We start from the raw sequence: 14,275 nt of genomic DNA on the forward strand, positions 1-14,275 counted from the left end.
TTAAATGTACAAAATGTCAGCCGATACCGATATGTGATGGGCAAAATATCGGTATCGGCAACGAAAAACCGATATCGGTCGATCCCAAGTTCACACCAGATCCGTTCACACCAGCCCTCCCTTTAGTAGATAGGATGTTGGTCAGTGTTATGTGGAATATTTTAATCCATGCAAATCGGTATCTCCAGTCAGGATTACAGATCTTTCCATACACTGTAAAATTTGAGCAGCATGTCATGGTGGTGCCACCACTGAATATAATGAATTTATTTCTATGGGACTGGGCCACATCGCATCAATATGCAGTTCATGGGATTGCGGTGTGGTGGTGCGGCAATTATAGGGTAAATCGGGGAATTGCCGTCAAACACCTCTGAAAAGCGACCATAGCTGAGCTCGGCATGCGATGTTCTTCTTTTCTGAAGATGTGATTTGTATCGCTGAGTGTGATGAGGATATGAAAGGGGGGGGAGGGGTCCGCAGTGTCCGGTCTATAAAGGACTGCTCGGGTTTATCCACGGCTACGGTTGTCCATGTGTATATTCCAATAGTCATGGTCCATGAAGAGAAGCTTTGTCTGGACTTCCCACCAACTCCTCGGTCACAAGCCTTCCTCATCCCATTCTCATACAATGTATCTCTTCTCCTGCATAATAAGAAGCTTGTCTTTTATTTTTTTGTGGTTACTTTTACTAGTTCTTGTGCCGCCGCCGCTGAATGAAATCTTCTGCGTAATCTGTTTAATTCATGTCATGACCATTTTATTAAGGTTTTTTTATTTTTTCAACTCCTGAATTCCATTAAGCATTTCTGTACAGAGCAGCCAGTAAGAACGAAAGGCGTTACCACCCCCTGGACGTCACTACGTTCTGTGAGGTCCGCAAGCGAGGCGTGCTTTCCACCGTGGCCTCGGAAAAAAGCACCTGTCCTATGTGGGCTCCATACTTCCACCCACCCAGCTGCTGGACGGCTGATGGATACGGAGCCACAGGGTCAGGAACGGACCCTCAGTGATGCTGCTATGTGCCCGTTTTATACGATCGTCTTGTAAGTTCTCTTCGTGTGTCAATAAATGATTGTCCATGCTGCACTTGGAGGCTCCTTCTCTTTTTTTCTTATGCCTATCAGTTGGAGTTGCTTCTTCTCTCTAGAAGAGCTGCCCCAGCGTCAGAAAAGTCCCCTATATATGACCACGGAGGCCATCATTCTTCCATCACCGAGGTCTGATCTCTCCAACAGAAGCGCTCTATGTTCCTCATATTTAAAGTAACATTCCGCTCCAGTTTGTAAATGTTGAACACAGTTTCTAATGAGAGTGCTGATTTCCACTTTAAGCAAGCTGCTAGCAGGATTCAGTGCTTCTTAAAGCTTGTCAGTGAGCAATGGGGACACAGAAACGTTAAAGTATGTAAATCATCTGACACCATACATTGTAGGGATAGACTGATTATCGGCAAGGCCGATCAGTGGTCGATATGAACTTTCCCTGATATATCGGTATCGGCCCCGGGACTGGCTGATATTTTTGTGACGTCATTCTGCCTTCTTAGGCCGCCTCCCTCGCCTTGGACAGCCTCGTCTGGAGTCGGGACTATTCTCGCCGGGAGTGTATCACAGCCATACACCCACCCACAGCAGCTCGGTGCCAGCCAGCAACCCACATCCACAGGCCCTGTACCAGGCAGCCAGCCACCCACAGGCCCTGTGCCAGGCAGCCAGCCACCCACAGGCTCTGTGCCAGGCAGCCAGCCACCCACAGGCTCTGTGCCAGGCAGCCAGCCACCCACAGGCCCTGTGCCAGGCAGCCAGCCACCCACAGGCCCTGTGCCAGGCAGCCAGCCACCCACAGGCCCTGTGCCAGGCAGCCAGCCACCCACAGGCCCTGTGCCAGGCAGCCAGCCACCCACAGGCCCTGTGCCAGGCAGCCAGCCACCACTATGTGCCAGCAAGCCAACCATTAAGCATTAAACAAAAATTAACATGTTAAGTACCAGATTTGTATCAAAAATTGTCTTTATTTTTCAAAACTTTAAATGTACAAATTTTCGACCGATACGTTGTGACTAAAATATCGGTATCAGCCCTGAAAAAAAACGTATCTGTCTATCCCTAATTTCACTAAAAGTAAAGAACTGCCAACAAGTGATGGATATTATGTTTTTTTTTTTTTTTCTTTTTTTTAATATTTTATTTTGTAACGGATATTATTTACGCACTTGATTTTAAAGCGGAGTTCCACCCAAAAGTGGAAGCTCCACTTATCTGACTCTTCTCCCCCCCCCCCCAACCCGGTGCCACATTTGACATTTTTCAGGGGGGAGCGGGGTACCCATTTTTGACAGGTACCTATCCCCACTTCCGGGAGATGGCGGCGCGATCACTTGGAACTTCAACATAACTCCCCCTTCCCCCACCGCCGGGGTATTCAGAAAGTGCAGCGCGCTTCGCGCATGTGCAGTAGGGAACTGGTTGTGAAGCTTTAAGGCTTCACTGCCGGTTTCCCTTACAGACAATGATGGCAGCAGCACCCGAGAGCCAATGGACAGGTAAGTGTCCTAATATAAAAAGTCAGCAGTTACAGTATGTGTAGCTGCAGACTTTGAATTGGGGGGGGGGGGGGGGGGGGGGTTAAAGTTTTGCCTATATTTTTAGTTAGCCACTAAACATTCCTTTATTTTATTTTTTTTCCCTAGCATGACAATATAGTCTTAGCTATCTGTGTCCATTTTGGGATATGAACTATAGACCCCAGCATTGCAAGGACAAGGTTCTGACCACTCTGCCACCTTTTTGTAGATGGCATAGCTGCTCTTTGTAATTGGGAATTGTTTGGAATGTAAAGTTTCTCCATAGCATGAGTGTAATAGGGATCCAGTGAGTTCTTCAAACATCGGAGAACTGAGCTCCCTATCACCGGCGGTTTATAGTCCGATCGCCCCCAGGCTGTGCGCTGCGTTATTTCAGGATTGATTTGCAGCAGGTGAGTGTCTTTGAATAAATCTCGTCTCTCTTTCTCTCTTTCTATAGGAAGTCATCGCAGTGTTCAAACCAAAAACCGAGGAGCCTTACGGTCAGCTCAACCCCAAGTGGACGAAATGGTTACAGAAGCTCTGCTGTCCGTGCTGCTTCGGCAGAGATTGCCTTGTTCTGAATCAGGGGTATCTGTCAGAGGCCGGGGCCAGCCTGGTGGACCAAAAACTAGAACTCAACATTGTTCCTCGTACACGGGTAAGATCTCAGTACACAAATGGTAAGACAAGTAAGTGATTGGACATTAACGCTGATCTCCAGCTTGTAAGGAAGTTCACATAGTTTATTTGGACCAAGTTATTCTAAATTAACTATTTACTTCACCAAGGCAGGCCTATGTAATTCTATACCTTATGCAATTTTCTTTCCTTCAACCACGGGTTGAAGAAAAGAAAATTGCTCGATTCCCTTACTACTGCTGTGCTATTTTCCCTGCTATGATCACTGCTGCCGGCTATAGCCAGCAGCAGTGATCGTACAAAAAAAAAACCGTGACAGGCTGGTTGTACTGATCGATAGATCGACTGCAGTACAACCAGCCTGCCCAAAGATCAGTGGTCTCCAAACTGGGGCCCAGGGACCAATTGTGGCCCTTAGCTTGCTTTTATCCAGCCCTTAAGGCATTATCCCCCCCCCACTGTCAGCAACTATTCCTTCCACTAATACCATTGATGAGGTATGTCTTAGTGAAGTCAATAGTTCATTTGGACCAGCTCGGTCCTTAACCACTTCCTGATTGCGCTATAGCCGAATGACGGTTACAGCACGGTCGTCTAGTTCTGGGAGGATGTCATATGACGATGTCCTATAATCACACGCGCTGCGGCACGCTCTGTGATCGCTTTGTTCTTCGCAAACAGCTATTAACAGATCGGGGTAAAGTGGCCCATTACCACGTAAATAGCTGTGTCCAATGACAGCTGATCATCAGGTAAACACAAGCCAGGTATCGGCATTCCTTTCCTCACGATGACAGCATGAGAAGAGGAGAGCCGGTAACCAGCTTGTGTGAAAGGGGGGCATCTATTCTACACTGATAATCAGTGTCCTGATTATCCATGCAGTACCAACAGTGCCCACCGGTGCAGCCGCCTCAGTGCCGACCGGTGCAGCCGCCTCAGTGCCGACCGGTGCAGCCGCCTCAGTGCCCACCAGTGCCCCCTTATTAGTACAATCAGTGCCCATCAGTGCAGTCTTTCAATGCCCATCGGTGCACAGTTACCAGTTTGCAAAATTTTATAGCAAACTATGAAAAACTTTGTTTTTTTTTTTTTCAATATTTGGCCTTTTTTAAGTTTTTATTTAGCAAAAAATAAACCCAGTGGTGATTAAATACCACCAAAATAAAGCTCTATTTGTATGAAAAAAAACATATAAAAATGCCATCTGGGTACATTGTTGCATGACCGCGCAATTGTCATTCAAAGTGTGACAGCGCTGAATGATGAAAGTTGGTCTAGGCAGGAATGAAGTCAAAGTGCCAAGTAAGCAAATGGTGAAAACCAATTTTTGCTTAAAGTGGATGTAAAGGCAGAAGTTTTTTTTACCTCAATGCACTCTGTGCATTAAAGTAAAATTAAGCCTTCTTGATCAGAGGAAGGATTGGCAGAGAGGGGTGGTGGCCAGAGGAGGGATTGGCAGAGAGCGGTAGTGGCCAGTGGAGGGATTGGCAGAGAGGGGTGGTGGCCAGTGGAGGGATTGGTAGAGAGGCGTGGTAGGCCAGTGGAGGGATTGGTAGAGAGGAGTGGTAGGCCAGTTGAGGGATTGAGAGAGAGGCGTGGTAGGCCAGTTGAGGGAATGAGAGAGAGGCGTGGTAGGCCAGTTGAGGGATTGAGAGAGAGGCGTGGTAGGCCAGTTGAGGGATTGAGAGAGAGACGTGGTAGGCCAGTTGAGGGATTGAGAGAGAGGCGTGGTAGGCCAGTTGAGGGATTGAGAGAGAGGCGTGGTAGGCCAGTTGAGGGATTGAGAGAGAGGCATGGTAGGCCAGTTGAGGGATTGAGAGAGAGGCGTGGTAGGCCAGTTGAGGGATTGAGAGAGAGGCGTGGTAGGCCAGTTGAGGGATTGGAAGAGAGGGGTGAAGGCCAGTGGAGGGACTGGGAGAGAGGGGTGAAGGCCAGTGGAGGGATTGAGAGAGAGGCGTGGTAGGCCAGTTGAGGGATTGGAAGAGAGGGGTGAAGGCCAGTGGAGGGATTGGTAGAGAGGGGTGGTAGGCCAGTGGAGGGATTGGGAGAGAGGGGTGAAGGCCAGTGGAGGGATTGGGAGAGAGGGGTGGTGGCCAGTGGAGGGATTGGTAGAGAGGGTGGAGGGATTGGTAGAGAGGGGTGGTAGGCCAGTTGAGGGATTGAGAGAGAGGCGTGGTAGGCCAGTTGAGGGATTGAGAGAGAGGCGTGGTAGGCCAGTTGAGGGACTGAGAGAGAGGCGTGGTAGGCCAGTTGAGGGACTGAGAGAGAGGCGTGGTAGGCCAGTTGAGGGACTGAGAGAGAGGCGTGGTAGGCCAGTTGAGGGATTGAGAGAGAGGCGTGGTAGGCCAGTTGAGGGATTGAGAGAGAGGCGTGGTAGGCCAGTTGAGGGATTGAGAGAGAGGCGTGGTAGGCCAGTTGAGGGATTGAGAGAGAGGCATGGTAGGCCAGTTGAGGGATTGAGAGAGAGGCGTGGTAGGCCAGTTGAGGGATTGAGAGAGAGGCGTGGTAGGCCAGTTGAGGGATTGAGAGAGAGGCGTGGTAGGCCAGTTGAGGGATTGGAAGAGAGGGGTGAAGGCCAGTGGAGGGACTGGGAGAGAGGGGTGAAGGCCAGTGGAGGGATTGAGAGAGAGGCGTGGTAGGCCAGTTGAGGGATTGGAAGAGAGGGGTGAAGGCCAGTGGAGGGATTGGTAGAGAGGGGTGGTAGGCCAGTGGAGGGATTGGGAGAGAGGGGTGAAGGCCAGTGGAGGGATTTGGAGAGATTTGGAAAGAGGGGTGAAGGCCAGTGGAGGGATTTGGAGAGAGGGGTGAAGGCCAGTGGAGGGATTTGGAGAGAGGGGTGAAGGCCAGTGGAGGGATTGGGAGAGAGGGGTGAAGGCCAGTGGAGGGATTGGGAGAGAGGTGTGGTGGCCAGAGGAGGGATTGGTAGAGAGGGGTGGTAGGCCAGTGGAGGGATTGGTAGAGAGGGGTGGTAGGCCAGTGGAGCGACTAGCATCGGGGGGTGGACACAGATTATCCCCCTTCAGTCCATCATGAATTCTGCTGCCAGACTCATCCACCTTACCAACCAACTAATCAGAGTAGAGGTCAGCAGATGAGAAGGGAGTTGCAGCAGTGGATGCAAGTGACTGAAATCGGTGGAAGGTATTGCATGAAAAGCTGGGTGATGTCATTGGTTAGGAAGGGATGTATTTTGGAGATGTTACAGAGGTGAAGGTGACGAGATGTGGACAGTGATTGGATGTGGGGTTAAAAGAACAGTCCGTGATGACGCCTAGAAGCCTGGCTCAATGAGTGGGACTGAGCGTTGTACTCTTGATCTTGATAGAAAAGTTGAGGGGGGTGGAATATTGATCTAAATTTTGGAAAGCGTTTGAGGAAGTGGTGGGACATCCATACTGAGTGAGTCAACAATGACGAGTGAGGAGACAGAAGGGGTGAGCTTTGGAGAGATAGAATTGGATATCATCAGCATAGAAGAAAATGGCATTGGAAGCCATGGTGGGATGTTTTCGAAGCCTTGGTGGGAGGTTGTCAGCTGACCCTAGGAGGGGTGTAGTTAGAGAATAGAAGGGGTCCAAGGACAGAACCTTGGCAAACACGTACAGAAAGAGGAGGAGGAGATGGAGTTGCAAGCAACATTGAATGTTTTCTGTGATGTGGGCGAACCAGGAAAGAGAAGAGTCTCGAAAGCCATGGAAGTGAGAAGGAAAGAGATGTAAAAAGCCCCGCAGGCTGAGTCTGTACAATAGTGAACTATGACCAAAGATGCATCCTGAAGACACATTTTGCAAACGCCTATTATATAAGATTATTCTCACTATTTGAGCTACATGGACATCCTTGAAAAAGTGGACTTTCTTCCAAGAAATGCATTGGATTGAAATCAGCATGTACAGGGTTACAGTAGAAGTAAAGGCAAGGGTTTATTTATTTTGAATGGAGTAAGGGAGGGATGTAGCTCCTGTCACATTTCTTTTGCCGTTTGTGTCCCAGTGGGGAGATTCCCTTCACTTCCTGTCCCATAGCCACAACAGGAAGTGGGAGGGAATCCCAGGTTGTCAACAGGAATAATGTGCCCATTGGAAGATTTACCCTCTATTCCTGTTCTGGGGACATCCAAAAATTTGGGATTTTCATTCACTGCACCTTTTGTTGATGGTAAACAGGACCATACAGATCAATCTCCCTAATGAGAACATTATAAAAACCTGACAGGGAGTCTAACCCCTCTCTGCTCTATCCAAAAGTAAAAACAAGATTTGCCTTTAGTTACACTTTGTGATGTATATTGTACCGCAGTGCTAATATAATGGACTTTAACCTCTTATCATTCACACACACACACACACACACACACACACACGTTGGTGGCTGAGGTTTCCGTGCTGCAAGCAGGCCCTGCATGTTCCCAGCACAGTGACCAACCTCTGACTGCTCCCCAGGCTTTAGTAATGATTGGGAGCTGGCGGGGCCAACTGCCAATCTGACCAGTGCGATGGCCAATCTCGGTGATCACAAGATTGGGCTATCCTTTTATGCAATAAAATGTAATAATATTGAATTGCATTTTACAAGTGCCAGATCGGTGTGTTTCCACAAATATTCCTCTTCCCCTTCCTCTCCCTTCCTTCCTTCCCCTTCCTCTCCCTTCCTTCCCCTTCCTCTCCCTTCCTTCCTTCCTTCCTTCCTTCCTTCCTTCCTTCCTCTCCCTTCCTTCCTTCCTTCCTTCCTCTCCCTTCCTTCCTTCCTTCCTTCCTCTCCCTTCCTTCCTTCCTCTCCCTTCCTTCCTTCCTTCCTCTCCCTTCCTTCCTTCCTTCCTCTCCCTTCCTTCCTTCCTTCCTCTCCCTTCCTTCCTTCCTTCCTCTCCCTTCCTTCCTTCCTCTCCCTTCCTTCCTTCCTTCCTTCCTTCCTCTCCCTTCCTTCCTTCCTTCCTTCCCCTTCCTCTCCCTTCCTTCCTTCCTTCCTTCCTTCCCCTTCCTCTCCCTTCCTTCCTTCCTTCCCCTTCCTCTCCCTTCCTCTCCCTTCCTTTCTTCCCCTTCCTCTCCCTTCCTTTCTTCCCCTTCCTCTCCCTTCCTCTTCCTTCCTTCCTTCCCCTTCCTCTCCCTTTCCCTTTCTTCCCCTTCCTTTCCCTTTCCCTTTCTTCCCCTTCCTCTCACTTTCCCTTTCTTCCCCTTCCTCTCACTTTCCCTTTCTTCCCCTTCCTCTCACTTTCCCTTTCTTCCCCTTCCTCTCACTTTCCCTTTCTTCCCCTTCCTCTCCCTTTTCCCTTTCTTCCCCTTCCTCTCCCTTTCCCTTTCTTCCCCTTCCCCTTCCTCTCCCTTTCTTCCTTCCTTCCCCTTCCTCTCCCTTTCTTCCTTCCTTTCTTCCTTCCTTCCCTCCCCTTTCTCTCCTTTTCCCTTTCTCCCTTCCTTCCTTCCCCTTCCCCTCCCTTTCCCTTTCTCCCTTCCTTCCCCTTCCTTCCTTCCTTCCTTCCTTCCTTCCCCTTCCTTCCTTCCTTCCTTCCTTCCCCTTCCTTCCTTCCCTCCTTCCTCTCCCTCCTCCCTCCCGTCTTCTCCCTTCCTTCTTCTCCTTCCTTCCTCTCCCTTCCTCCCTCTCCCTCTCCTTCTCCCTTTCCTTCCCTTCTTCTCCTTCTCCCTTCCTCCCTTTCCTTCCCTTCTTCTCCCTTCCTCCCTCTACCTCTTCTATACACTATATCAGGTTTTTTTTTAAATATTTGTGTATTCTCTGATATGTTATTACAGGTAATGTTTTTGCTGTCCCTTATGTATTTATTTTTTTCAGGTTGTATTTCTATCCAGTGAAACCTTCAACTACAGTGCCATCGATCGTGTAAAGTCCAGAGGGAAGAAACTGGCATTGGAAAAAGTGCCAAAAGTCGGTCAGCGATTTAATCGGATTGGATTGCCTCCTAAGGTAAGGTAGGAGAACCCGCCATCCAACCAGAACTAATGTGTGCCTTGTTACTCTCTGTGATTTGTCACAATTATGGAAAACTAGGAGCTTTCAGTACTTGATGTTAAAGAGAAGTATGGGCAAAGCTAAATGTCTGCTGAGAGTCACAGGACTGTACTTGCTTTTGCTTTCCTGTGACCCTGAATCAGCCGATAGTGAGCTATTGCCCACTATCAGCTGTTGTGACAGAGCTGCTCAAGGCCCTGAAAGGATCCCGACAATATTTTTAGGATGCACCTGGCTGCCTGATTGATAGCTGGCCTGTTGCATTCTACCTCTCACAATACATAACCCAATTAAAAAAATATATATACAGTGGGTACAGAAAGTATTCAGACCCCCTTACATTTTTCACTCTTTGTTATATTGCAGCCATTTGCTAAAATCATTTAAGTTCATTCTTCTTCCTCATGAATGTACACATAGCACCCCATACTGACAGAAAAACACAGAATTGTTGACATTGTTGCAGATTTATTAAAAAAGAAAAACTGAAATATCACATGGTCCTAAGTATTCAGACCCTTTGCTCAGTATTTAGTAGAAGCCCCCTTTTGATCTAATACAGCCAGGAGTCTTTTTGGGAAAGATGCAACAAGTCTTTCACACCTGGATTTGGGGATCCTCTGCCATTCCTCCTTGCAGATCCTCTCCAGTTTTGTCAGGTTGGATGGTAAACGTTGGTGGACAGCCATTTTTAGGTCTCTCCAGAGATGCTCAATTGGGTTTAAGTCAGGGCTCTGGCTGGGCCATTCAAGAACAGTCACGGAGTTGTTGTGAATCCACTCCTTCGTTATTTTAGCTGTGTGCTTAGGGTCATTGTCTTGTTGGAAGGTAAACCTTCGGCCCAGTCTGAGGTCCAGAGCACTCTGGAGAAGGTTTTTGTCCAGGATATCCCTGTACTTGGCCGCATTCATCTTTCCCTCGATTGCAACCAGTCGCCCTGTCCCTGCAGCTGAAAAACACCCCCACAGCATGATGCTGCCACCACCATGCTTCACTGTTGGGACTGTATTGGACAGGTGATGAGCAGTGCCTGGTTTTCTCCACACATACCGCTTACAATTAAGGCCAAAAAGTTCTATTTTGGTCTCATCAGACCAGAGAATCTTATTTCTCACCATCTTGGAGTCCTTCAGGTGTTTTTTAGCAAACTCCATGCAAGCTTTCATGTGTCTTACACTGAGGAGAGGCTTCCGTCGGGCCACTCTGCCATAAAGCCCCGACTGGTGGAGGGCTGCAGTGATGGTTGACTTTCTACAACTTTCTCCCATCTCCTGACTGCATCTCTGGAGCTCAGCCACAGTGATCTTTGGGTTCTTCTTTACCTCTCTCACCAAGGCTCTTCTCCCCCGATAGCTCAGTTTGGCCGGACGGCCAGCTCTAGGAAGGGTTCTGGTCGTCCCAAACATCTTCCATTTGAGGATTATGGAGGCCACTGTGCTCTTAGGAACCTTAAGTGCAGCTGAAATATTTTTGTAACCTTGGCCAGATCTTTGCCTTGCCACAATTCTGTCTCTGAGCTCTTCAGGCAGTTCCTTTTGACCTCATGATTCTCATTTGTTCTGACATGCATTGTGATCTGGAAGGTCTTATATAGACAGGTGTGTGGCTTTCCTAATCAAGTCCAATCAGTATAATCAAACACAGCTGGACTCAAATGAAGGTGTAGAACCATCTCAAGGATGATCAGAAGAAATGGAAAGCACCTGAGTTAAATATATGAGTGTCACAGCAAAGGGTCTGAATACTTAGGACCATGTGATATTTCAGTTTTTCTTTTTTAATATCTGCAACAATGTCAACAATTCTGTGTTTTTCTGTCAGTATGGGGTGCTATGTGTACATTCATGAGGAAGAAGAATGAACCTAAATGATTTTAGCAAACGGCTGCAATATAACAAAGAGTGAAAAATTTAAGGGGGTCTGAATACTTTCCGTACCCACTGTATATATAAAAGATGTCACGCGGAGTAAATAGATACCAAACATGTCATGCTTTAAAATTGCGCACACCTGTGCAATAGGGACAAACAACGTACATTTTACTATCCATAGGCAATGCTTTAAAAGCCTTTAGAGGTTACCACTTTAGATTTACAGAGGAAGCCTGGTGCTAGAGTTACTGCACACGATCCAACGTTCACAGTGTGACCTCACATGTGTGGTATGATTGCTGTTTGCGTGCACGCGGGACTGACGCACGCATTCGCCTTTGCACGCTAGCACGGGGACACTTTCATTTTTTTTTTTTTTTTTTTTTTACGGTTGCTTTACATTTCTCTTTCATTCATTGATGGACACAGCTCCTGATCTTCTTAAACCACTGGGTTACACTGCCTCCTACAGGAGTAGGACACTAGGCAGAGAAAGACTGACTACGCCTATGGCAATTTTTTCGTTTTGGGTCGATTTTTTTTTTTTCAATTTTTTTTCTCTGCGAGATCTAAAATCAACTGCTGGACTGAGCGATGGTCTGGATAATCTAGATCCAGTTGTCACTCCAGTCTGGCCTGCGAGCACGTGCAGACCTAGCTCCATGCTATGTCGGCCGTGACCTATCCTCACCGGATGGGGGCAGGCCTGCGAGTTAAAACGCCTCTCGAGGTTGTATATGAGCGTGTTTTGGCCCGAGCTGCAGCGTTCCTCCTGGCCAACAGCCTTCCCATTTCGATGGAGAGGTGGTTCTGTCGGGAGCGGTGCCCGCCTGGTTCCTGGTATGGTAAGTAGTTGTCCTTCCTCTCCCTGGAGGGTCTTGGGGTGGATGTGTGCCCCTCCATATGGCGGTCAGACCCCCGGGTTCCCCTCCTTCCCTATAGGAACTCCCCTCATCTGTGTCTGGTGGTCCCTGTGGACTATCCAGCCCCCCCCCCCCCAATCCACCCCCCCTCTCCCCTCCACCTGTTCTGGGGTTATGGGGTGGTCTAACCTACCTCCTGGGGCAGGGTACTGTACCGGGGATGGGGGTGGTGGGGGGGGGGGGGTGAACGACCGGGCAATCGGCTTTGGGAGGGGGGGGGCTGTACCTGGTGGGGGCTTCTGCCTGGACCCCCCCTTCTTGCCTGTGCCTGTTTCTGAGGCCTAAGGATCCCGCCTGGGTCCCTGGGTGCTGCCATTTTGTTGTAGCCTGTGTGCTGTAATGCACGGCAGCCATGTTTGTGTAGTCTGGTGGCCATCTTGCGGTAGTCTGGCATTGGAAATAGCCGTGGCCATGACAGTGGAGCCTTTCTAGGTGGCAATTTTGGCTGTGGGAGCCCCTCCTTATCCCCTGGTGCTGACTCCTGGGTCTCTTCCTTCCCTGGACGCCGCACATGGAGTGCAGATTATCCTGGTGCTGCCGGTGCTTGTTCTGTGGGGTGGGGAGTCTGATTGGGTCCTCTTTCTCTCTGCTGCAGGATCGATTGATGCTCTGTTACTGGCGACCGGGTGGTGCTGCCAGAGCGGTTGAGGTGTCCTTAAGCAGTGTTTACACTTTTTTTGTGGGCTCCCCCTGGTGACTCATGGAGTCTTTGGAGCACATCTCCCCACCTGATCCCCTCTCTGAGGCTGTGGGGGTTTTTGGGCAGCGGGCTAGCAAAAAACGCCCCGTCTTCCCCTGCCTTGTCTGTTTCCTCAGATCCTGAATCTGATTGGGTCGCCGTGGACGTGGTCCACCGTGCTGAGTCTACGACCATGTGCCCTGAATTCTCAGATAATGAGGATGATTCCTCTACACCCGTAGCTGCGCATGAAAAGGCGCTGGTGGACACACGGATTGTGTCTGTGCCTGAGACTTTAAAGATGGAGGACACAGCTGAAGCTGCACCGGAAGCACCGGTTCCCTTTGGCACTCACAAGCCGTCCAGAGCTTCCCCTCCTATTTTGACAGGATTGTCACTAAAGAGTGGGGATGGCCAAAACGTGCCCTTGTGGTCCCTAAGCGATTTTGCTATGTGGTACCCCTATGAGGAGTCCCTTATTAAAAAGTGGACTGTTCCACCGGTGGGGGACCCTCCGGTTTCCTGATTGAACAAGGCAACTATGATTGCCGCCTTTAAGGATCTGGCTAACAGGAAGGCGGAGGCTGTGGCCGGCAATATCTACACTGCGGCTGTTTCGGCTCTTAGTTCACCATTGCCCTGGTGTCCCAAACTCTGACCGAGTGTGCCAAACTTCTACGCCGTGACCTGGAGGGGGAGCAGCTCCCCCTTGCCTTTGCTGAGCTGGCGGACCAGTTGGTCCAGGGGCTGCAGTTTATCTGTGATGCCTCTTTGGATGCGGCTCCCCTACTTGCTAGGCTCTCTGTTTCGGCAACGTCCCCCCCCCCACTTCTTGTAATAGCAATCAAGGCGTCTTCCCGGTTCAACCGCTTGAAGCCAAATGATGTACAGGTATGTGATTTGGCGGCAAGTGGTTATTAAAAATGGCGATCGGACCACACTTGAGGTATCCTTGTGAACGTCCGAACAAGAGCACAAATTCTACCCCAGATCTTCTCTGTTACTTTGACTTTGTGGCCATCCTATAGTAAAAAGACGGACACAGAGTGGTTGTCCCATCCCGACTGGGCGTCATATGACGTCCAGCAGGATAGGCTGCTCTGCGCGCCCGAGCGGCGATCGGTGCTGCGGTGTGTCACTCTGACACACCGCATCTCCAATCCCGGTAAAGAGCCTATGACGTATGCTCTTTACCATGTGATCAGCTGTGTCCAATCACAGCTGGTCACATAGTAAATGGGAAGAGCCCTTGATAGCTTTCCTCAGTTCGCGCCTGATAGGCGCGAGTAGAGGAGAGCCGATCGGCGGCTCTCCACTGACAGGGGGGGGGGGGGTCTGTGCTTGTAATCAGAGCATTGATTACCAGTGCAGACTCTTGGGGGATGCCACTAGAGCCACCAGGGATTGCCCACCCATGATCACCAGGGATTGCCCACCCATGATCACCAGGGATTGCCCACCCATGGCCACCAGGGATTGCCCACCCATGGCCACCAGGGATTTCCCACCCAGGACTACCAGGGATGCCCACCCATGGCCACCAGGGATGCCAATCAATGCTCAGGGAGCCTGTTAGTGCCCTCCTCATCAGTGCTGCCCATCATTGCCATCTATCAGTGCCACCCACCAGTG

General features: G+C 49.6%; 1 protein-coding gene across 1 annotated transcript in view; it reads left to right on the forward strand.

The window, feature by feature from the left end:
- Positions 1-553: 553 nt before the first annotated feature.
- PI4K2A (phosphatidylinositol 4-kinase type 2 alpha) overlaps positions 554-14,275 on the forward strand; it is a gene marked incomplete at its 5' end in the record, with an annotated part of 48,966 nt that continues 35,244 nt past the window's right edge. The window contains 3 exons of the mRNA XM_082268793.1: positions 554-634; positions 3,028-3,228; positions 8,994-9,125. Of these exons, the coding sequence (XP_082124919.1) occupies positions 554-634; positions 3,028-3,228; positions 8,994-9,125 (414 nt within the window). The remainder of the gene's footprint in view (positions 635-3,027; positions 3,229-8,993; positions 9,126-14,275) is intronic.

The sequence above is a fragment of the Pelophylax lessonae genome (genome assembly GCF_965119305.1).
Source record: "Pelophylax lessonae genome assembly, chromosome: 9".
Classification (NCBI taxonomy): domain Eukaryota; kingdom Metazoa; phylum Chordata; class Amphibia; order Anura; family Ranidae; genus Pelophylax; species Pelophylax lessonae.